This window comes from Leptonychotes weddellii, chromosome 2, assembly GCF_054177405.1.
Source record: "Leptonychotes weddellii isolate Sample4059 chromosome 2, ASM5417740v2, whole genome shotgun sequence".
Classification (NCBI taxonomy): domain Eukaryota; kingdom Metazoa; phylum Chordata; class Mammalia; order Carnivora; family Phocidae; genus Leptonychotes; species Leptonychotes weddellii.
In genome coordinates, this window is record NC_138370.1 from 70,620,335 (window position 1) to 70,642,701 (window position 22,367).

The 22,367-nt window shown below is 40.9% G+C and overlaps 1 protein-coding gene across 1 annotated transcript in view; it reads left to right on the top strand.

Moving 5' to 3' along the window:
* Positions 1-22,367, top strand: part of FREM3 (FRAS1 related extracellular matrix 3) — a 76,852-nt gene that overhangs the window by 52,279 nt on the left and 2,206 nt on the right. The window contains exons 6-7 of the mRNA XM_006734927.2: positions 8,823-9,074; positions 20,459-20,608. Of these exons, the coding sequence (XP_006734990.2) occupies positions 8,823-9,074; positions 20,459-20,608 (402 nt within the window). The remainder of the gene's footprint in view (positions 1-8,822; positions 9,075-20,458; positions 20,609-22,367) is intronic.

Genomic DNA, 22,367 nt, shown 5'->3' on the forward strand with positions numbered 1-22,367 from the left:
ACAGAAGTTGGCAGTTATTAAGTCCTGACCATTTGAGGCCAAATGTCACAGAGGTAGTGGTTTCACTTCCTAAACGGGTTGCTGCAGATGGTGGGTCAGATTTCTATTTTTATATATGGTCTGACCACTCTCCGTTCATTTATGCAATCTCTCCAAATCTGTGCTCACACTTGCTAAACATCCAACAACGCACAGCACAGCCCCCACAATTAAGAATCATCTACCACATCTATTAATAGTGCCAAGGTTGAGGAAAGGAACGAGAATAAATTCTCCTCTGCCCCGAGGACAAGGAATTTGGCAGTAAGCAGGTAATTTATTTTGAGATTTTCGAAGTCAACTACAAGGACAAGCCTCTGTAGCACATCTTCCAGATCTTCACGTTTGTTTTTGGCTTTATGTCCAGAGCTGAACTGCCCTGTTCATTAAAGTCTGTTCTTTAACTAAGACTCATCTCTTGAAGGCATCAGACACTGCCAGCTACATGTAACTTACGTTTTAACCTGGTGTTACCCCGTGCAGGAAGTGAAAAGCAAGGAGAAGAAATTACAAGGTGAGGCAGTCCTTGAGGTCTTCTTTGCCAAGTGATCCCTGGCCTCCCAGGATGTGTTTCGCTCTCTCTTCCAAGTCCACACTGGGCTCTAGTTTAAGTCTTAGAATGAATGAGGACCGGGCATGCAGGGGAGAGGCTGCAGCTCAGCAGAGAAGCTCATTCTCTGCTGTAGGCTTCCAGCTGGGCTTCTTCTGGTACCAGTGGCATATTCTCTGTCCACATGCATACTGTGTGGAAGATAAGGATTCTAGAGTTTACCAGATGTGAATGGGAGAAAAGAGGTGGTAAATAGCCCAAACTGGAAGATCAGTGGCAATTGATAAAGGACCACCAAAGCCTGCCCATCCCTCTGCTTCTGGAAAGAGCTACATTGTAGAAAGATCAGCAGAACAAACTAGGAAGTTCAGAAGACTTGGCAATGAGTCAGTTAGGATAAAGGGATGCCTCTGCCCCACATGAAAGAAGCTACACCCAGATCTAGCTTTCCATAGAACTCCTCAATCGGACGGTCTCCAGGTTCAAGACTGATAGTCCCAGAAAACTCCCTACTTAGCTGGAGACACACAATTCATAGTACTCAGTGCCTGAGTCTTGACCCACACAAAAGACAGTTCTCATGCTTTCAGTAAAAAATTAAAAAAAAAAAAAAAGTTTAAAAAGTATTAACAGGGCCAGGGTCCTTCCCTGGAGCACAAAGCCACGGCATTCATGGTCACACCCTGATTCTTGCACACCTCTATGGAATCACAAGAGACCAAGAACTTGTAAATTTTGTATGCACATTTGAGTGGCATTGTGGTATTTATCCTCACCTAATCCCCACAGATACTTAAAAATCTCAGAGGGTGAGAGTTTAATTTGGTTATTTAAAGATTTATTTATTTGTTTTTTAGAGAGAGAGAGAATGGGGGAAGGGGCAGAGGGAGAGGGAGAGAGAGTCTTAAGCAGACTTCCCACTGAGTGCAGAGCCCAATGGGGGCTCGATCTTATGACCCCAAGATCACAACCTGAGCCAAAACCAAGAGTCTGACGCTTAACTGACTGTACCACACAGACACCCCTTAATTTGGTTATTTAAACCTTTATGGAATTCCTATTAAAGTGAATCTTTACCAATTCTTATTTTCATGAGTAAAATAAGCATAAGCTGTATGAACAGTTGAACAGAAAGCAAACTCATGCTTTGTACATTAGTAGTAATTCACAAACACTGAACGCATATTACACCTGCTGTAGATGAAAGGAGTGACTAGTTTTATGTTGTGCTTTGATGGGGATGTCAAGGTCCCACCATTAACGTTCCAGTCTGCCATGGCATTGCCTGTCCTTGCTACATGCCTATAATATCTATCATCCCAGTATTCTCAGACAATGACATGGGGGCATTGTATTAAAAAAAATTGTTCGGGAGAAGAAGAGCTGGAGGGATTAACTCCCTCCATGATGGAGAACTATGACTCTCTAGAGAAACGTTTTAAGCTCAAGGATACCTTGGGAACGGATGTGTGCAAGTCAGTTTTTGGCCCTGTTTTATTCTTAAGATAGATGTCGTTCATCTTTTTCTTCTCAATAGTCACTTCCTTGTTAGGAAGCTGCTCTTATAGGGAAAAAAGAGCTGATGAAGAGCAAACCACAGAACCTAAAACCAACAGTCCAGGAATGGTACTGAATCATCCTGTGGTTTTGGTCAGCCCCAAGTCAAATAGGCTGAGGTTTTTAAATGATCGACTTTATCCATTTGCGAAGGATTGTGTGGTGAACCGCAAGCCATGGTCCAGCCCCACTTCTTTGATTGGGCTGTTTCTCCGGCTCATGTTAAGGAGGAGGTAGAAAGCAGATTATTCCGAGCAGGTTCCAAGCACATCCAAACAGAAGACTTTCTCTCTCTCTTTTTTTTTTTCTTAAAAAAAAATTCTGTGTCTATTTATTTGGTTATAAGAGTGTATATAGGTTATAGAAGCTACACCTTGCATCTCGGGGGGGTCCTTTAGATCATCTAGAAGGTCCTTGACTGGAGACTTGTGGAGGATAAACTTCAGTTTTTTGTTTATTGGAATATGTTTTTATTTCAACCTCAGTCTTGCAATTCTAGGTTGACAGTTACTTTCTCCCAGCATTTTGAAGTTTCAGCATCTTCCACCTTCCACTGTTGTTAAAAAGCCTGCCTATGGTCTAAAGTCATCTTTGCAGTGATCTGTCTTTTCTATGTGTTCTAGATCTTCTCACTTTTATTTGACTGAATCTGTGAAAGATCTGAGGGCTTTACTTGAGGAGGCTTTCTTCCAAGGAGGATTTGTGTTGCTTCTTCCAGGATTTAAGAGCAGTGCTGACCCAGAAACACTCCTGCTCCCCTGCATCCCCAGGCTTAATTGCAGTTTCAGATTCTGCTCCCTGGTGGAGCACAGCGTCCCCTGCAGGGCTGATGCTGTACTTACTCTCGGGACCACGCCGCTTCTAAGCGGAATTCCCTTCTCTAGTTTTATGGGATTTGGAGTTTAGGAGTTTTAGGATATTGTTTTTGTTTTATTCTGACCCTTGATGATTTTCGTTATTCCTATGAGCAGAGAAAAGCCAGAATAATATTTCTTCTGCATATTTTGTAGTGGGAGAGCACCCCAGGGTACCTCTTCAGCCAAACTACTGGGGAGAGTGTCCCAGAGACTCTTCTAGACAGAGCTCCCGTGCCACTCCAGCCCAGCATTCCCCACCCTTCCTTTCTCTCCACTTGCTCCCCAACCTGTCCGAGTCACAGACTCTCCTGGGCATGACATGAACTGTGCCTGGGGCTTCTGACTAAGACCTGCTCCAACCAGGAGTCAAATGCTGTGCTTTTAAAGATGGGTGATTTCCTGTCTTGCTGCCCTATTTAAAATCTATACTAAAGGAAATTTGTATGTTTAAAAGAATATATAATTAAGTAATATAATAACTAAAGATAATGTAGCGAAGTAAAACCTGCCCCATCAGGAGACGTGTCTTTGACTCACGGGTAAGTCACCGGGGCGCTCCCTGCCTCAATTTTCGCATTGATAAAATGCCCTCGCTACCTCATAAAGTTATCAAATACCATAATATAGTGATTCAATTGCCCTTTAGTATAGTTTCTTGATAGGGCTTTCTCTGACTTTAAGTATCATCTATGGCCTTTATAAAGCAAATGTACTATGTAGCCACAGAAAAGGAGCCATATATACTCTCTGTAAAGAAACAATTTTTTTTTTTTTTTTACTATAACTTCATAGATTCTCAGACTCCCAGTGATGTCTGAGATGGGCTTGGACCCGGGAAAATCTATGCCGTCATCATTATGGATGCAGTGGCATACTGGATCCGGCTAGAAACTGCGGGTAAGAGTCAGTTGTGTACGTTGTCATCCCAAATCTAGGTTCTGACTTCACATTCATAGTGAAACTGGCTGGTGGGAATATTTACATGACAATAATCAGCAAAGACTACAGATCAGGGCTTTTGGGTGTTTTGTTTATTTGGAGAGCCAGTTGTTTTTTGGTTTTTATATTCAGTTAGCCACTGTATAGTACCTCATTAGTTTTTGAGGTAGGAGAGCCAGTTGTTAGACGTTACCAGCAAACCTTCATGCTGGTGGTGGAGGGGAGAGGGTGGTTCTTAGGTTAGTATTAAATGAATCCTTGGGTCTAAACTTAATTTTGGAAAACTAAGCGATACTCACTAAGACAGTCCATCCTGCCTCATAATCTACCTCCACAAACAACAAGGGACATATTATATGAGAGCCTTCTCTAATGTTCCTTGTAAAAATGCTATAACACAACCACTGGCTAGTGGCCCTATAAGACTTGAGGCTCAGTTGCTAAAGCATCTTTTTGAAAACAACCTGGAACACCATTCATATTCCTTGGACATGCTTCACTAGTACATAGGAGATATGCACAAACCGTTGCCAAGGACCTGTTCTTATACCTCAGGTTATGTTTAATGTTTTCAGAAGAGAATTTTCTCTCTTAAATCCTGGGAATTCTTAACTTGCTACCAATAAAACAGTGCTTTTTATTTAAACTAAAATAAATACCAGTATTCTCTGTTCTTGACTATTACATCATTGGTTTTCCAAACTAAAAGTTCCAGAATCCTAGGAAGAATGGGCCATTTAGATAAACTGAATTTTTTTATTAAATGATATGCAAATTAGACTCTTTTCTATCAGCACTAGGTGTTTTAAAAATTTTTGCTAGGGGAGCCTGGGCAGCTGAGTCAGTTAAGCGGCAGACTCTTGATTTTGGCTCAGGTCATGATCTCAGGGTCCTCGGACCGAGCCCCAGGGTCGGGATCCACGCTCAGCAGGGAGTCTGCTTGAGGTTCTCTGTCTCCCTCTGCTCCTGCCCCCGCATGCACACACGCTCTCTCTCTCCCTCTCTGTCTCTCTAAGAATAAATAAATAAATCTTTTTTTTAAAACTTGCTTAAAAAAATGCTAAAATTTTTGTTTCACTTTTTGTTTTAGTAGAGTTCCACAGCCAAATGATTTTCAATAAGAATTGTATTTCAATCTTTCACTGAATCCAGAAAACTACCTAATTAAATGAATGTCTATTTCACCAAGTGGATCAGTCAGCTGAAAAAATAGAACAGAAAAGGGGAAAATCCCAGTCACTTCTGTTTTATGAACTATGATAAATCATTATTTGACCATTCACTAGACAAAATATATTGCGAAAGAGATTTAATAAAGATAGTTGCCATTTAATAAAGATAGCATTAGATACTCACTATACAAGTCCAGTGTGTATCTGCTTTTGGTATTTATCCTGAGATGCTAAATGTGCAGATTCTGATAAGGTTGTTTTCTCACATCGGCTGTCATATCAACATTCGGCAAGCCAGATCACTAGGGGGGAAAAAAGTGTATTCTCATGTATAACCCCTTTTAAACTTTGCACTCTTAAAAAAGCATCCCAAAGGTTGTTTGTTATCTCATCAGATTATTGTAAGAGTTATTGACCTTTTTCCCATTTTTTGTGTATATCCTGAAGCATAAGAAGTCTCCCCAACAGGGTGTCATCGTGTCCTGTGAGCTTTCTTTATTGGAGCCACTCATCTCTCTGTTTTGCTGGGAATGCCTCTCTCTAGCCTTTGCTGATGTCTCTGTCTCTGACATGTTAAGGGCCAACCTCTCCTTCCTGATTTGGCTCAGAGAGCTTTTCGGTGCATAGATTTCACAGGACTGAAGCGGGAGGGAACGTCATGAAGGAATAAAGTTTAAGGCACAGTCTGGCCCTGAAACTTGGCTAGCTGTCCCAGCAAATGCTCATCCCCCCTGTAGCTATCCAGGTCTAGCAGTTCTTGCCCTCTGCTTTTGTGAACAAGTTTTATTCTCATCAATCCCTCCAACTCTAACCTTTTCTTTAGGTTTCCAGAATAACAAAACAGTCCACTTGTCGCTACCTGGTAATTCTAAAATTTGTTCTATTGAAAAATCATCCTGAAATATTTTGTGAGTTAGTGCCCCTTTGAGCAAAACCTAGGAAGTCAATTTGGAAAGCATTTTCATTTTTTAACAAGCTGTACATATACATGCAACACACACCCGTAGATACCAACTTGTATTTATGCTGATTCCCATTAGCAAGAACACAGCAGACATTGGTGTTAGCCCGCATGTTATATGCATATACCACAGCTGCAAGCAAGAGAGACCCTTGCAAGACTAGAGTGTCAGTTCAGAAGTTCACTGTCATATCCCCACTGCTTCTCATTAAGGAGAAGTGTGGTGGGAAATATTTAGGCTTTTCAAATATTGCTTATTGGGTGCCTGGGTGGCTCAGTTGGTTAAGCAACTGCCTTCGGCTCAGGTCATGATCCTGGAGTCCCAGGATCGAGTCCCACATTGGGCTCCCTGCTCGGCAGGGAGTCTGCTTCTCCCTCTGACCCTCCTCCCTCTCACTCCCTCTCATGCTTTCTGTCTCTCGTTCTCTCTCTCGCAAATAAATAAAAAAAAATCTTAAAAAAAATTGCTTATTTAACGTATTGAGTTATTTTACACAGTCTTTATTCTACCTAAATCTGGTCTGCCTAAAACATTTAAATTACTGGGACGAATTTTTACTCTTTTAGCTCTCAATCTGTGTTGTCATTTTTTTAATACTGCAAAAAAATGCACTGACTTGAACTATTGATGGGGATTATAAGATGGCACAGCTGCTATGGAAGACAGCACAGAGGTTGCTCAAAAAATTAAAAATAGGGGTGCCTGGGTGGCTCAGTCATTGGACGTCTGCCTCCGGCTCAGGTCATGATCCCAGGGTCCTGGGATCGAGTCCCACATCGGGCTCCCTGCTCAGTGGGAAGCCTGCTTCTCCCTCTCCCACTCCCCCTGTTTGTGTTCCCTCTCTCGCTGTGTCTCTCTCTGTCAAATAAATTTTAAAAAATCTTTAAAAAAATTAAAAATAGAACCGCTATATGGTCCAGCAACCCCACTTCTGGGTATATATCCAAAGAAGTTAAAAGCAAAATTAAAGAGATATTTGCACACCCTTATTCGTAGCAACATTATTCACAATAGCCAAGGTGAAGCAACCCAAGTATTCGTGGACAAATGGATAGATAAGCATACAATGGACTATTACTCAGCCTAAAAAAGAAGAAAATCCCCTTACATGTTACAACATGGATGAATCTTGAGGACACTGTGCTCAATGAAACAAGCCAGTCACAAAAAAAGACAAATACTATATAATTCCACTTACATAAAGTACCTAGAGTTGATGAATTCATGGTGGTTGCCAGAGACTGGGGGCAGGGTGGAGGGGAGGAAATGGAGAGTTATTATTTAATGAGCATAGAGTTTCCATTTTGCAAGATGAAAAAAATTCTGGATATCTATTTCACAGTAATGTGAACAGATGACACTACTGATATGTACACTTAAAAATGGTCAAAATGGTAAATTTTAGGTTATGTTTTTTTTACCATAATAAAAACATCGCACTAATTCCCAGGAATCCCATTCCTAAGTATTTACTCAAGAGAAATAAATTATATATCCACTCAAAGACCTGTACTAGAATATTCATGGCAGCATTATTCAGAATAGCTAAAAACTGAAAAAAACCTGAATTATCAACTGGTAAATGGAAAAACAAATTTTAGTATAGCCATACAATGGAGAATACTATTCAGCAATACAAAGGGAAAAAAAAAACCCTTATGCATCTCGAAAGCATTGTGCTAAATGAGAGAAATCAGACCTAGAAGAGCAAGAACTGTATATTTCATGTATATGAAATTCTCACAAAGGCAAGTAAATCGGTAGTGACAAGACAGATTAGTGGTTTCCAGGGTCGGGAGACAGGGAAGGAGAGGTGTTGCAAGGGGTATAGTCAACTTCTTGGGGTGGATAAAAATGTTCTGTTATGTCTGTGGTGTAGGTTACACGACCGTATACATTTGTCAAAACTCATCAAATAGTGCGTGTGAATTTGTGAATGTTAATGTACGTAAATTATTATAATAAAATTTAAAACATACTACATCCAAACTGAAATCTTCCCATCAATCCTGTACTTCTTGTAAAGTAACAGGTACTTTTGTGGCTGCATTTCAGTGCCACGCCAAGACCTCCAGTCTGGGCGTGGGAGTCGGATTGCTCGCTGCGGCTTGCAGCTCTGCCGCGGTGGGAAGGGTAGGGCGGGGCAGGAAAACACCTGCACCACGACCTCGGCCCCGTTCTCTGGTCCGCATCTCTCTGCACTTCAGTTTTCCCATCTGTAACATGAACAAATTGAATGAAACCAGGCCTAGTGTCTTACGATCCTTCAGTTTATTTAGCCCCTAATCCAAACAGACCTTATTCAATATATACTCTGTTTAGAGACCACTTGAACTGTGGATCGTGTCAAAAAAAAACAGGGTCCAGGGGCGCCTGGGTGGCTCAGATGGTTAAGCATCTGCCTTTGGCTCAGGTCATGATCCCAGGGTCCTGGGATCGAGCCCCGCATCGGGCTCCCTGCTCAGCGGGGAGTCTGCTTCTCCCTCTCCCTCTGCTTGCCGCTCCCCCTCCTTGTACTCTCTCTCTCTGTCAAAATAAAAAAAAAACCTTTAGAAAAAAAAAAAACAGGGTCTGTTCTGAAAGCCTTCTAATTACAATATTAATATCTGTGACTGTCAGAGATAAGTGTGATTTATAATTCATACAGCCTTGTGCTCAATGCTATTGCCTCAAAACAGTTTGAAGAACCAGTGGTGGGAGCATAGGTTTCTTCTCACCTTCTCTGTTCCATCTCATATTCCTATAGGTTTTGCCACAGGCTCCATTCCTTCAACAGCATTATCTTTCTCTGACTACATCTCACGTCCAGAAGACCACACCAGCATCCTCCACTTTGACAAGGATGAGGCTGAGAAGAGCTGCCGGGTCTTGATCATCGATGACTCCCTCTATGAAGAGGAGGAATCCTTTAGTGTTTCCCTGAGCCTGCCAGTGGGAGGGCGACTGGGAGCCCAGTTCCCCACCACCAGGGTGGTTATCCTGGCTGATCGTGGTGATGGTAAGTCCATTTCCTGCTTTCAACTCTTGGCAATAACTGTCTTCTTCTTACACTGTCCCTCAACAGTTGAGAGACAAATCTCCCTTTAAGTATCCATTAAAGGAATAACTGGTGTTTCCCTTTCTCCAAAGCTGTGCATGGCTTGTCAAATACATAAATATCACCAACACCAAAAACAAAATAGCAATTCAGGGAGATAAAATATTTGTGTATGACTTTACTTAAAAAAAAAAATTGCCTAAAGAAGTGACCTAAGACTTAAAAAGAAGCCAAGAAGAGGACCAAAGTTAAGTATCAAGCTCAGTATGATTTTCCTCGGTCTCTACTGCCCTTTCTACAAGACGCACTTTCAAAAAGAGAAAATGTGGGTCAAGCCAGGGGCAAGATCAGACTAGTTTATTACTAGTCTCAGACTGCTTCATCTCTCAAACATGCCTCCATCAGGATTTGAGTGGCTGTGAGTTGCCATGTTCAGATCTAGGCAGGATTAGACTGGCTGCTACCACAGACCCAAAATTAGGGTGACTGCTTTATGACTAGGCCCAGAGCTTCCATGAAACCGAGAGCGGTGCCAAGGGATAAATACAGAGTCGGGGCTGGAGAGTGCACACACTCTAGCTGGTATGGCAGATGTGCTCCACGTTCTGGGTGACATGATGTTTTTCTAACAACCATAGAACAAAAGAAGATATGAGTGAAATTAAAAGTGGGTTTATTTGTTGATGTTGCACCCTGTGGACAAAATCTCAGAGTTGTACAATAGACCAGTTTTGTTCCATTAAAAAGAAAAAAAAAATCATCATGGACTAAGTTCCATTCCAAAACCTATTTTCACACATATCAAGGGCTAAGAGTAAGTACAGACCCTGAGGTCTAGGCTTCCTTCATTGTATACTTTTCAAAAATTTCCCCATTAGAATTAAGAGAATTATTGTTTTCTTCAAATATGTGTATGATTTTTCATTGTATGGAAATTTAGAATTTGTATTATCTTCTCTGCTAAGCCAAAGAGTTATTAGGAAGTGTCTACTAAGAATATCAATATTGATTATCCAATTTTTCTGGAAAGAGAAATGTTATTTATAGTCTTACATATAAGTTATCTGTTGTCTTCCCAATAGAAGAGAAGGAAAATCTGAGTAACTTTAATTGTTTGAGACTCCAGAAAAATCTAATACCTCAAAGTCTATTTGATAAATATGAAGAGTCAGTAAAAAATAGGAACTGTCTGAAAGGAAAGAATGATAATATGGTGTTATGTGGTTTTTGGAGCTCAAATGACAGATTAGATTATTTTTAATATCGGGGTTATGATTAGGATTATGGCTAGAGCATCTAACTCTTACTGAGAGGTAGGGAAAGTTTGCTGGACTGAGTTCCAGAGACTGAGAAGTTCAGCACAAAACAAGAAGAGAAAGGGAGGGACTTCTTAGATTATTCTACATACTTTTTTTCTTAGTAGCTCTTTCCTTTCATAACCAATTCTCAGTTTTCTCTGGTGAGGAGGACTTCACATGAAAAGATTGAAACCTATAAAAATAAAGCTTCAATTTCCTTTTCCTTTCACTATGATACCTTTCTCTATCGCCAGAAAGAATGATATCAGTACAATCTGAGGTTTTTTTGCTGGACCTAGTTATAGCTCCAAGTACACAAGAAAAAAGACGGGGGCGGTTAGGTAGGGGGAGAAGGAGAATCAGGAAGGGGAATGCCAGAGTGAGGAAAGCTTGCACTGGGAGCCTGGAGACTTGGATCTTGAACCTGGGCACCACTACTGCTCCAGGTGACCTTGGGCAGGTTGAGTTCTCTGGGGCTCATTTTCCCAATTCATAAAATAAGGAGGTTTAAATGGGTGGTCTCTAGGGACACTTCTATCTCTAGAATTTGATGGTTCTTGAAGTCATTTTAAGATGAAGGCTTTAGTTAATTATTACTCATACTCATAAAATGAAGTATCCTGTAGAAGATTTGAGTATTTTTTAAATAAAATTTTGTCATGAACTTAAAAATTGTTGTTAAAATTTTACTCCTAAAAAGTCAGATAAAGAACAGAGCTAATCACTGAACTCGAATGGTTATGTGATTCGGGTTATCCATTTTGTCTTCTATTTCTCCAAGGTTTCCCCCAGATAAATAAATTTCTATTGTTTGACTCATGCTATTTTTCCCTACTTGGGTGCTAGGAGACCCCCAAAATAAAGCTATATAGTTTTCCATGCTTTAACATTTTCTAAGAATATAATGAGTTATATTTTGATAAGGAAGTACATTACAATCTCACCCACATATTTAGGAGGACATGTTTCTTAAGACTCATCCTGAAAAACTAAAGCAAAAGTAAAGAATAAGATTGTCTGGGGCGCCTGGGTGGCTCAGTTGGTTAAAGAATAAGATTGTCTGACCTTTAATGATTCTCTTTTTTCCCAATAAGAAGTATGTTTCCTGTAATGTCTTTACCTAACTCTTTCTAAGAGTTTATCAAAAAACCAGAGTATGCCCTAAAATTACAAACACCAGAGATGGTCATAAATGATTCAACAGACATCAGAGCTAAACAAGCAAATTCACAGGGCTCGACATGGACTACAACTTTGTTAGTGTGCTCAAAAGTGAGTTTACTCTTGGAACCACCTCACAGAAGAACTTGGACAGAACTTCCTAACCCAAATGTCAGTGTTTGTATGTATAGTAAGAAATGAATGGCTGTCAAGGGGTTGGATATTCAAGTCCATTGGTCAGTGTGGTAAGTGGATTAATGGCCCCCAAATAAATCCATGTCCTAATCCCTAAAATTCATTAGTATGTTACCTTACTTGGGAAAGACTGTAGATGGGATTAAATTGGGGATCCTGAGATGGATAGATTAGCCTGGATTATCGAAGTAGGCCCAATATAATCACAAAGGTCCTTACAAGAGAGAGGCAGGAGGATCAGTGAGAGAAAGATGTGATGATGGAACCACAGATGATCAGTGCTTTCTTCATTAATTCTCTGCATCTCCTGGTAATCCATTTTGGCTACATTTTTCTCTCTCTTTGACTGTGTTGTTTATATTTCAAGTAATAAACTTGCATCTTTAAGTCATGGTGGCCACTGTTACAATAGACTGACTAATCAAATTCCAGTAGCAAAAGCCAGAAATGCCTGAGATGAATTTTGTTAGTGCCATGGCATTATATGAACAACAGGGTCATTATGTGAACAACAAAGTAAGATGAACTAAATGGGACTAACCTGTAGTGGGTAACTGTACTAAGGAATGTTGCTAGGTGAACTGGGGAGACCCCGGGCCCTGAGGCCCAGACCCAGCGAGTCCCAAAGATGTTGCGGAAGGCACTTGGTCTTATCACAAGAAAGAATTCAAGGACAGACACAATACAAGCGATGAGCAACACAAGCAGGAAAGTTTATTAAGGCAAAATTACACTCTCGAGATGTGAGAGCAGGCAAGGGAGAGAGACAGAGACAGAGAGACAGAGAGGCAGAGAGAGATACACACCCCAAGGCTTGGGTTTCTATCTTTTATTGAATATTGTTAACTAGGAGGGTAGAATATTCATTACTTGGGGCAGGGACTTCTGAGAGAGGGGTTTCGGGCCTTGTCTTCCTTGTTTGGTCAGGGAGTTCCAGCCTGCCTTGTCAGCCTTCTTGGGCCTGTCTGGGTTGATCTGACTTCCTGTGGCTTTGTTTTGGAGCACTGCCAGGACCGGCCTCTGACTCTGCCAGTAGCTGGACCTGGCTTCCTCTTTGCTGGCCTCCAGGCATCGTGTTAGACCCTAACAGCCTCTAACAGGAATGTGCAAAAATAAATAGAAGTCTTAGTATCTATTTCTTGAAGAAATATTTTCTCTTTGAGCGCTGACATATCCCCACTTACTTTTTACTTTAAAACTGTAGTGGTTTTAAATCTTCCCATGTTTAGAACAGAGAAATGGTGAAACTCTCCAACGCCAAATATAAAAAGAAAAGGAAAAAAATAGAACAAAAAGGGAAGAAAATCAACACAAAGTCCAGTATATGATACAGTTGTTAACTTGCAGTATTATTTGAAATGATTTTAGTAGATACTTAAGTAATTAATTCATTCAAGAAACATTTACCGTGGCCTACTCTGCGCTTAGGACAGGGCCACAAAGTCATAAAGGTCTTTCTCCTGCCTTCTATCAAATCTGACTTGATCTCTTATTTGACTATTCTCAAACTCATGAAGGTTTTTGAGTGGGGAAAAAAAAATCATGTGCAAAAGTAACGGTGGAAGATTTTTAGTTCAGTATAAACAATCTTAATCACTACACATTTTTCTGAGCAAGTCACTGTTAATAATTGCTGAATCCAGGAAACTTGCATTCAGATCCTATAACATTTATTGAAAACTGAACACTTTGCTAAGCTTGAAAAACCCCAATACCCACTCGTTAACATACGTTCTTCTTAAAGGAGACTCTACACGGTCAGCGACCTTATAAGCAGGAAACTGTTTGGTAAGTGTGGGATCTTAGCAACACCATCAAGCCACAGAACCACCTCTACCCCTGGGCAAATATGGCCAGGGGTCCTGGACCCTCAAGGTCTGTGGTCAGAATAATAATTCCTTTAATGTGGCTGAAAATGGGCAGCCCATTCTTTCTTCTTCTGGCTGCTTTCTCTTTTCCAGGCTCCACACAGAGTGAACTTTAGCTAAAACAGTTTTGCTACAGATGTGACCATACTAATCTATCCCCACTCTCCTGAGGCAGCCTGGTGACATTCCCTGTAGCCCAAGATTGACTCTACTGAGTCAGTGCCCTAGGATATCCCAATCTCCATGGCCGGAATTAATGATAGTTCCAAAAAGGTGTTCTGTAAAATTCTAAAGTGTGACTTCCTCCCCTTTTGGGTCCCCAGCAGGTGCTCATTTAGCAGGTGCCCTTGAGGGACTACTACGGGTACTATTTCCACTTTAATCTATCTTTAGACTAAAGATAGTCGGAGATTTTGCCATTCGTGATGCTAAAGGTTCCTTTGGAACTATTTCATCTCCTCCTTGAGAAAACATCCACAGTGCTCTAGGCATAGCTAACCATGTGATTATGATCTTTTGAAATGCTGATGTGAAGCAATAATTCCTCTAATTCAGTTTTGAAGTATTAGACTTTTATCAAACTCTAATGTGTAGTGTGTCTCAGGTAGTAATATAGTTGTCATTTCAGTCAGGAATAAAAACAAGTGTCATACAAAATTGACGTTTTGGGAAAACAGGGAGGAAAGTGCATGGTCTTTTTCCAAGGTTACGATTTTGTATGTAATTGGCCACAGTCCGGGCATTCGTTAAGTACCAATAGTGCTTTCTTTAATCAGACCTGTTACGTCTATCATCTTGCAACGAAAGCATGTTTTCTTTTGGCCAACTGGTGACACAGTATCCAGCAATCTAAAGATGTACTCAAGTAAGTCGAAGGAAAACTCTCTTTCTTCTAGTTAGAATTGGGATGAAAGGGGTTTTGTTTGGTTTGGTTCGTTTGGGGTTTTTTAGATAATTTTTTTAGTTGAAGTATAATTGACACACGATGTTACATTAGTTTCACAACACAGTGATCTGACAACTCTATATGTTGTTACATTCATCACCAGCATAGCTACCATCGGTCACCATACACGACTATTACAATACCAATGACCATATTCCCTGTACTGTACTGTACCTTTTCAGGGATGACATGTTTTCATTCTCTTTAGCTAGATTCTGAGAAATGTTTTGCTTCCTTAAACAGAGATCAAATATATCCTTATCAAATGGGTCACCTACAGGAATACCTTTGTAAAGGCAACTACCGTGGAGTAATGCTAAGAAAATAAATCATATAGAAGCAGAGGCAACCTTACCTCCCAAGATCCTGGCCCTACCCTGCCACAGGAACCCTTATAAAAAAAACATCAGCTGCATGAGGGCAGACACCACGGACCACGGCCAATAAGTGTCAGCTGAATGCATGGCAGGCTTCATATGCATTCACTGGGCTTCGGACCCTAGCTTCCAGGGACAGTGCCAGGGACAGGAGGAAACTGAGGACACTTGTTAATTAGCAAATTGTGTCTGTTTTATATATAAACACTTATAGCAGGTTTCTGCTTTTCTACCGAGGATGTTTCTTTCCGTTTTTAACATGTGCTTTATAAACTTATAATCTACGGGTTGCTTGGGTGGCTCAGTCGTTAAGCGGCTGCCTTCAGCTCAGGGCATGATCCCAGGGTCCTGGGATCGAGCCCCACGTTGGGCTCCCTGCTCTACCGGGAGTCTTCTTCTCCCCCTGCCTGCCACTCCCCCTGCTTGTGCTCTCTCTCTCTGACAAATAAAACCTTAAAAAAAAAAAAAGAAAAGAAAACTTAAAATCTGCTACAAAAAAAAGAATTGATGTCCAATTTCATAGAAGGCTGTTAGTTTTGTCCTGAGGCAATAAGATTTGTATAACATGCATAAAATTTGCCTATAAAGATTGCCGGCTAGATTAGTATCTTTATCATTAAATGGGTAGCTAACAGAATAATGACAGGTTTAAGAAAACATTGTAAAGAAAAATGGCACATAAACCAAGTGTCATTTTGGTGAATTTGGCACATCCAACTTTTTTTTTTTACGGGCTTAATACTATTGCATGGACCAAGATAAACTTCAACATGTCAATGTTTTTAAAACGTGAAAGACACATTGCAGTGCTATAAAACCAGGACACCATTCAGAAGAGAGAGCATCGCTATGCTTTATAGGGCTATTCTCATGGCAATACAATTGCCACAGCCTTCTCAAGTAGAAAAAAACTGATTTCAGTTCTTATTCTTAAACTTGGGTGCCAAGTTCACTTTTTGCAGCTTAAAGTCTCATAAGATGTATTTTGGTTATTTTGCACTGATTGCCACTGTTGGCTTGCACATATCTTTCTGGATATGCTTGCTGCATTTGACATTGTGACCACTCATTCTTCTCACTATTCTCTGCTCTTGATTTCCCTGGTTCTGTTCCTCTTTTGCCATCAGTCCTTTTCTTCTTTCCTTCCTTCCTTCCTTCCTTCCTTCCTTCCTTCCTCCCTTCCTTCCTCCCTTCCTTCCTTTCTTTTTCTTTCTTTTCCTTTTTGTCTTTTTGAGCTCTTTCTTTTCTGCCAGTCTCCCTAAGGGTTGATGCCCCCACTGCAATTCTCTTTATTCATCCATATGGATGATTATATCATATATTACAGGATTGACTCCAGCTTATGTGCTTAACACTCTCAAATCTTATCTCCAGGCCTTACCTGATTCTTGAACTCCAGATTCACACATTAAAGCCTTTCTAGACCTATTTACTTGGATATCCCATCAGATGCCATCATTTTGCCCTCTCTTACCCCCAGTAGAGGCTATTTCCCCTCTTATATTCCCAACTAAGTTATTGACAGTCCCACTCCCACATCCCCAGGGCATCATCTTAGAAGCCCCCTACATCCAACCACTGCCTGCTGCTCATCTCCCACTTCCACCCTAATACTAGTGCATAGTTCAAACCATGCTCATATCTCACCTGGATAATTGCAATAGCTTCCTAATTGGTAGCCTTAACTCTTCCTTAAATCTGTGGCTCACACTGAAGGTAGACAGATGTACAGAGACAACAACAATAACAACAACAAAACCAACCCCCTTTCCACTGCTTAAAATTGGTTCCCACATGATATAGAGTCTAAAAAGTAAAGACGCATCTACTTCAAATGGATCCAAGCCTCTGCTGCATCTGGCTTCTATCTTCCTCTCTAATTCATTCCCGACATCCCTTTACTCTCATCTCATACATCACTAAGAAACAAATGCTTGTATTTCTCCCCAGACACTGGGCTTCTTCAGTCATGTATGACTTTTTCCATATTAGTCACTCTGAAACATTCCTCCCACCTTTCCCATTGGTCCATTCTTGTTCATCTTTCAGATCTAGCTTTATTTCTCCCAATGCTCTTCCTCTGAGCCTTGAGGCTGGTTTCTTCTTTTGTCAAAGCACTCAGGGGTTAGTTGATTGAAATTGGTGTGGCTGCCCTCTCATACCAAAAACACCTCAACGACAAAAAAATGTGTGTTTCTCTACATCCGCATAGCTACCACAGTGCTTAGAGCACAGAGAGGATGCTCAGTAGATGTTCAACTGAACAACAAAAAAAAATTGAATTTGACTACATGAAGCCTGATATTAAAGAATTAATATTGACTCATAGGCATCACCTCTTTCTTTTCTAAGAATTCAGAAATCATTTTAAATAAGCTATTCTAGATTTTTTTTCTAGAGATTAAGCTTACCAGTTTGTTTCTAGATTTTATTTTCTCTGCTGAGGCAACTGAAAAAAAAACATTTTCCTATCTTCCATCTTTTGACATCTATCTTGTCCTGAGTGGTTTCTCCAAGTTTACCAATAGTGTTTCTGTCACTTCATCTGCAAGTCCCTTTTGGACCTTGTCATGAAATTTCTCTGACTCTGGACATTGAATTAATTTTAAATGATGGTCATATCTCTTTTGAGAGCTTCACTTCCCAACTTGTCATATTCCTTTTCCCTATTTCCATTTAAAGAGCATTCTCTTTGAAAGATAAAAATACATCTATGGCTGTGGAATCAATTTAATGTAAGTATGATGTGGTCAAAACATCATACTCTCATAACTGCCCACCCTTAAGGGTTACTGCCTTAAAAACTGTCTCAGCTCTTTAGACAGAGCGAGGCCAAAGAGAACTAGAGATACTGCTGGACAACGTAGAGGAGCTGTTTCCTCTATTTCAACAAATCCCCTGATGCTCAATATACAGAGCATCCCAGAAGAGTTTCATGATTTTTCCTCTAAGTGACACCATCCTCCTCTTACATCTTGTATCTGACTATATTCATAGAGACTTGATCCATTTTTTCTCTGCACAGCATTGTAAGTGACCCAAATGTGTTTTCCCTTTCTTACCTCTTGCCCTTTCCTGATACCATACAGAATAAGTTCTGTGCTAAAAAATCAGATCACTTTGTCCCAACTTTTTTTAGAAGAAAACCTTTGTAATAAGTTCAAAATATATCAGAAGTGAGTTAAAATTATCCATTCGACAAATTCTTAAGTACTTATTATATACTAGCCTCTGTGTCACTAAGGGGGCAAAGACACTTGGACTTTGGGTCATTGACCCTGAAGAGTTTGTATGGTTCTAAGAAAAATACAGAGCAACGTGTGAGCTTGTTAGCTTTAACATTTTAACTTTTCCCCAAATTCATAAATCGGAAGAAAGAGTTCTAAGGAAACCATTTGGGAAGTAATGTGTGTCATGTGCAATATGGAAGACACAGTGAATGGAGGTCTGGCTTTACCTGGAACATCACAACGTAGGAGACAAACTGGTTGGCTGCTCTGATGGATGAGCAAAAAAGAGGGGCTGCATCAGGATTAGTCAGTATTCCTAGAGTTGATCAAGGCAACGGTGGCAGGAGGGTTGCCATGGACCAAATGTGAGTCTCGCACGCAAGAGAGAACAGGACTGAACTTGTCTTAGGGCTTGTCTAAAAGCGCCATCTAGAGGGGTGAACAATCCTCAGCAGAAGTATTGTCAACGCTAATAGGTTGAGGGAGGATTAAGTGACCAGCAAGAATAGAGAGGCATCATCCTCAAGAGAGCAGCAGATGAGAGATATCCAACTATGGGAGTGAGGGGTCTCCACAGAACACACAAAAGTGTCCATGAGAAACAGAATCCGTTTTCTTCCATCATCTAAGACCAGAGAGTGTGATCACCATGATAATACCTACCAAGAAAAACTTCCCTGCTCCTCTTGCCTCTCCTCCCTCTTTCCTGTCCCAAGCCCGAAGGTATCAGAAACATTCATCAGCAGCAATAGGGAGATGGTGTGAAAGGTCTTGGCAAGAAGAAAAAAGGGGATCCGCCCCCTTCTCTGAGTGCAGGCCTCCCTCCCACCTGCGGGACACCCGAGGTGAACCAATAGCAAATGTGGCCTATCATCACAGCTATAGAGCTATTCAAAATGTTAGGAAGCATGGGGTAAAGAATGCCTAATTTCTTGAGGGAGTTATATACGCTTCCCAAAGCAGGTAACTCTTAATCACAGTCTTAAAGAATGAGTAGAAATGTGTGAAATTGGGACTTTGGGAAGAGAGTTCCAGCTCAGAGAACACCACCAGCAACAATGGAGGCCCCTAAACACATGGTGTGTTGGGTACATGGTGAGCTGTTTGGTGCAACGGGGCACAGGGCCAGTTGTGGTGCCCAGTGATTCCAGAAAAAATGGACTCCAGTCAGATAAGGAGAGAAGTCTTGTACACCATGGTAAAACTTACAGTAAAACATTCCTCAACATTAAGAAATCTACTAACATACATCCTGAGAAGATAATACTTATTAACTTGATTTCTACCTTCCAAATTTTTTAAATTTAATTCAGATATGCTTCTGTATTGCATTATGCTTGCAAAGGGGTCGTATCTATGATGTTAATTTTCCATTTACCATCTCGGGGGTCGTGCCTCCGTGGGGAAGCTGCTTCCTGGTGTTTACATTTTTTTGCCTCCAGATTTCACAGCCTAAATAAACTTCGTTTCAAATCTTTTCATGGCAGCACATCTACTATACCAGCTAGACGTTGTACAAGGTTTAAACAGTCAGCTAAGTTCGTAGGCAACTTCCTGAAATACAGAGAACTAGATATAAACAGGGATGCCCATAAAAATCCCAACTTTCTCATTGTCAGACTCCCCCCCCCTTCAGGAGATGTACGCTACTCTTGCACCTGCCCCCCCAAAGTCTGATGCCCACTCGGGCTTCCTTCAACCTTCTCTTTCTAAGGAGCCCCTTCTCTGCCTCCAGGGGAGCGTTTCTGGCGCCTCAGCTGATGGGACCCTGCCTCCCCCCAGCATTTCTGTCCATCCCTCTGGTCAACAAATGTCATGAGAAAAGGAACAGAAGCAGTCCCCAAATTCAGAACCCTGGATGGACTGTCCCCCAACATAAAGAGCAACTTCTCCTGAGAAGAAGCCTTCTAAATTGCACGCCATCTTTTCCCAAATAATAGTTGATGTGCCTGAGTTATAGCTAGCTGGCCAGTTTTCCCCCACAGGGCAATTTCTTTATATGACAGAAATCTCTTGAAACAGAAAAATGAATAAATTTCTAACCGAGCTTATCTCACTGCACCTCCTGGAGTCACATTTGTGACATGGTGCGTGTGTGTGTGTGTGTGTGTGTGTGTGTGTGTGTGTGTGTGTTTTGTTGTTTTCTCCTCGAGCCGGTGGGATCTGTCAAGTCTGATGATTGTGACAAACACCCAGGGTCACAGGAGCCAACGAGATAGTTGGCCTGGGGGGCTGAAGTATTCTTAGTCTGTCCTTCGATGCCTCCCTAGAGCCTACCCTGAGCTTCGGGGGTGCCGAGTATCATGTCGAGGAAAGGGCTGGCTCCGTGGAGATCTGTGTCTGGAGGACAGGCCCTGACCTTTCCCAAGTGTCGTCTGTCACTGTGCGCTCCAGGAAGACAGAGCCAGCAGCAGCAGAAGGTAAGAGGGCCATTTAAAAATTATATCATTATCAAGATATACATATAGGGTGGGGTCTAGTCTATCAAGTGTAGTATGCCTGGTCTTTGTTGATAGACTTTGATTTTAAGTTTCTCCTACCTGAGCGCATAAATGGTCTGCATATGAATGACTATTCAAACAGTAACTTTTATGATTCATTCTTTACCCACTGGCTTGTCATGGACCCAAATTAATTTTCCAGAGTTCAGAATATTTGTAGATACTGTAAGCTGCTCAAAACAGTATTTTAGACCAAGGTACCCTTTTAATTGCTGAGCAAGGCCCATCTCCTGGGAAAATCCAGGCCCCTGTTAAGACCCTAGAAGGATAGGTTTGCATTCGGACTTAGGCATTTTCCTTGGCTTCAAGCAGCATGTCCTCATGTCCCACTCATCTTTGCCTCTCTTGATAGGGACAATCAGGGCCTGGCCGTAAGAGGAGCTAGGCAGTTCTGAATAAAACTTCCTCTGGGGAGCCTGTCAGCTGCTGTACCAAAAAATAACCCCAAAAACAAAGAAGAATTCAACAGGAAAAGAAGGGGAAATTTCCAATTACATAGATACCCACATTTTCTCATTTGCCACCTGAGACCTTTTAGTCTTCTGGGTTATGAGCGATCAGTTAGTTCAGGACTAGCACCATCTAGTCAGTGAGAATATTTGAAGAGAAAAGCACAAATCCTGCAAATAAAACCCAACAGTATAAAAGCCTATACTAACCAATGAGGCATAAAGAGAGTAAAATAGGCATTTACCTCTGAAAATGCAAACTCAGTTTCAGCATGTACCCAGAAAGTTAAGGGAAATAAAGACAGCCAATTGGGTTTAGAGCACAGTGCTTGCTTTTGGAAGAATTCACAGGTTATAACCCTCCAGTGACTATATCATAGCATATGGTACATGAAACTAGTAATGATGCTTACAAGTAATTTTTTTGCTTTTTTTTTTCTTTTCTTTCTTTTTCTTAATTTTCAGAGAAGATCATTTTTTACTCTCTGTTTATGGAAATGAAAATAAATAGACTAATTGGCTCATTGGGCTATTTGGCTTCTGGTTGGAAAATAAATTCGAAATCATTTATTTTTTTTACACTTTTTTATTTTTTTTTTAAGATTTTTATTTATTTATTTGACAGAGAGAGAGAGAGAGAGCACAAGCAGGGGGAGCGGCAGAGGGAGAGGGAGAAGCAGGCTCCCCAGTGAGCTCGATCCTGGCTCGATCCCAGGACTCTGGCATTATGACCCGAGCTGAAGGCCGACACTTACCCGACTGAGACCCTCGAGTTCATTTAGATAAATCCCCTTGCACACAAGTAATGACCCTTCTGTAAGCTCTCAGGTAGAGATGGACTAATAGAAGTAATGCATCTGCTCAGCTTGGTTAATTCACAATAATAATTATTCATACATGGTTAACTATATCATTATAACTTGTTACATAAATAATAATTATAATTTCTTTGTACTAGATGCCTACTATTTGCCAGACTCCATGCTAGAATCCTTGTTGTATTATAGCTAATCATCTTAGCAACCTTGTAAAATAGCAATAATTATCCCCATTTTGCAGTTAAAGAAACTGAGACTCAAGGAGCTTAAATAGTTTGTACAAGTAAGCAATGGACTCAAGATCCAAACCATAGTGCAGAAGATCCCAAGGTCTCTCTCCCTTACTCTCTGCCTTGGCACTTTTCAGTGTAATCTTGTTTTGTTTTTCTTAACATAATTATTTAATGACTT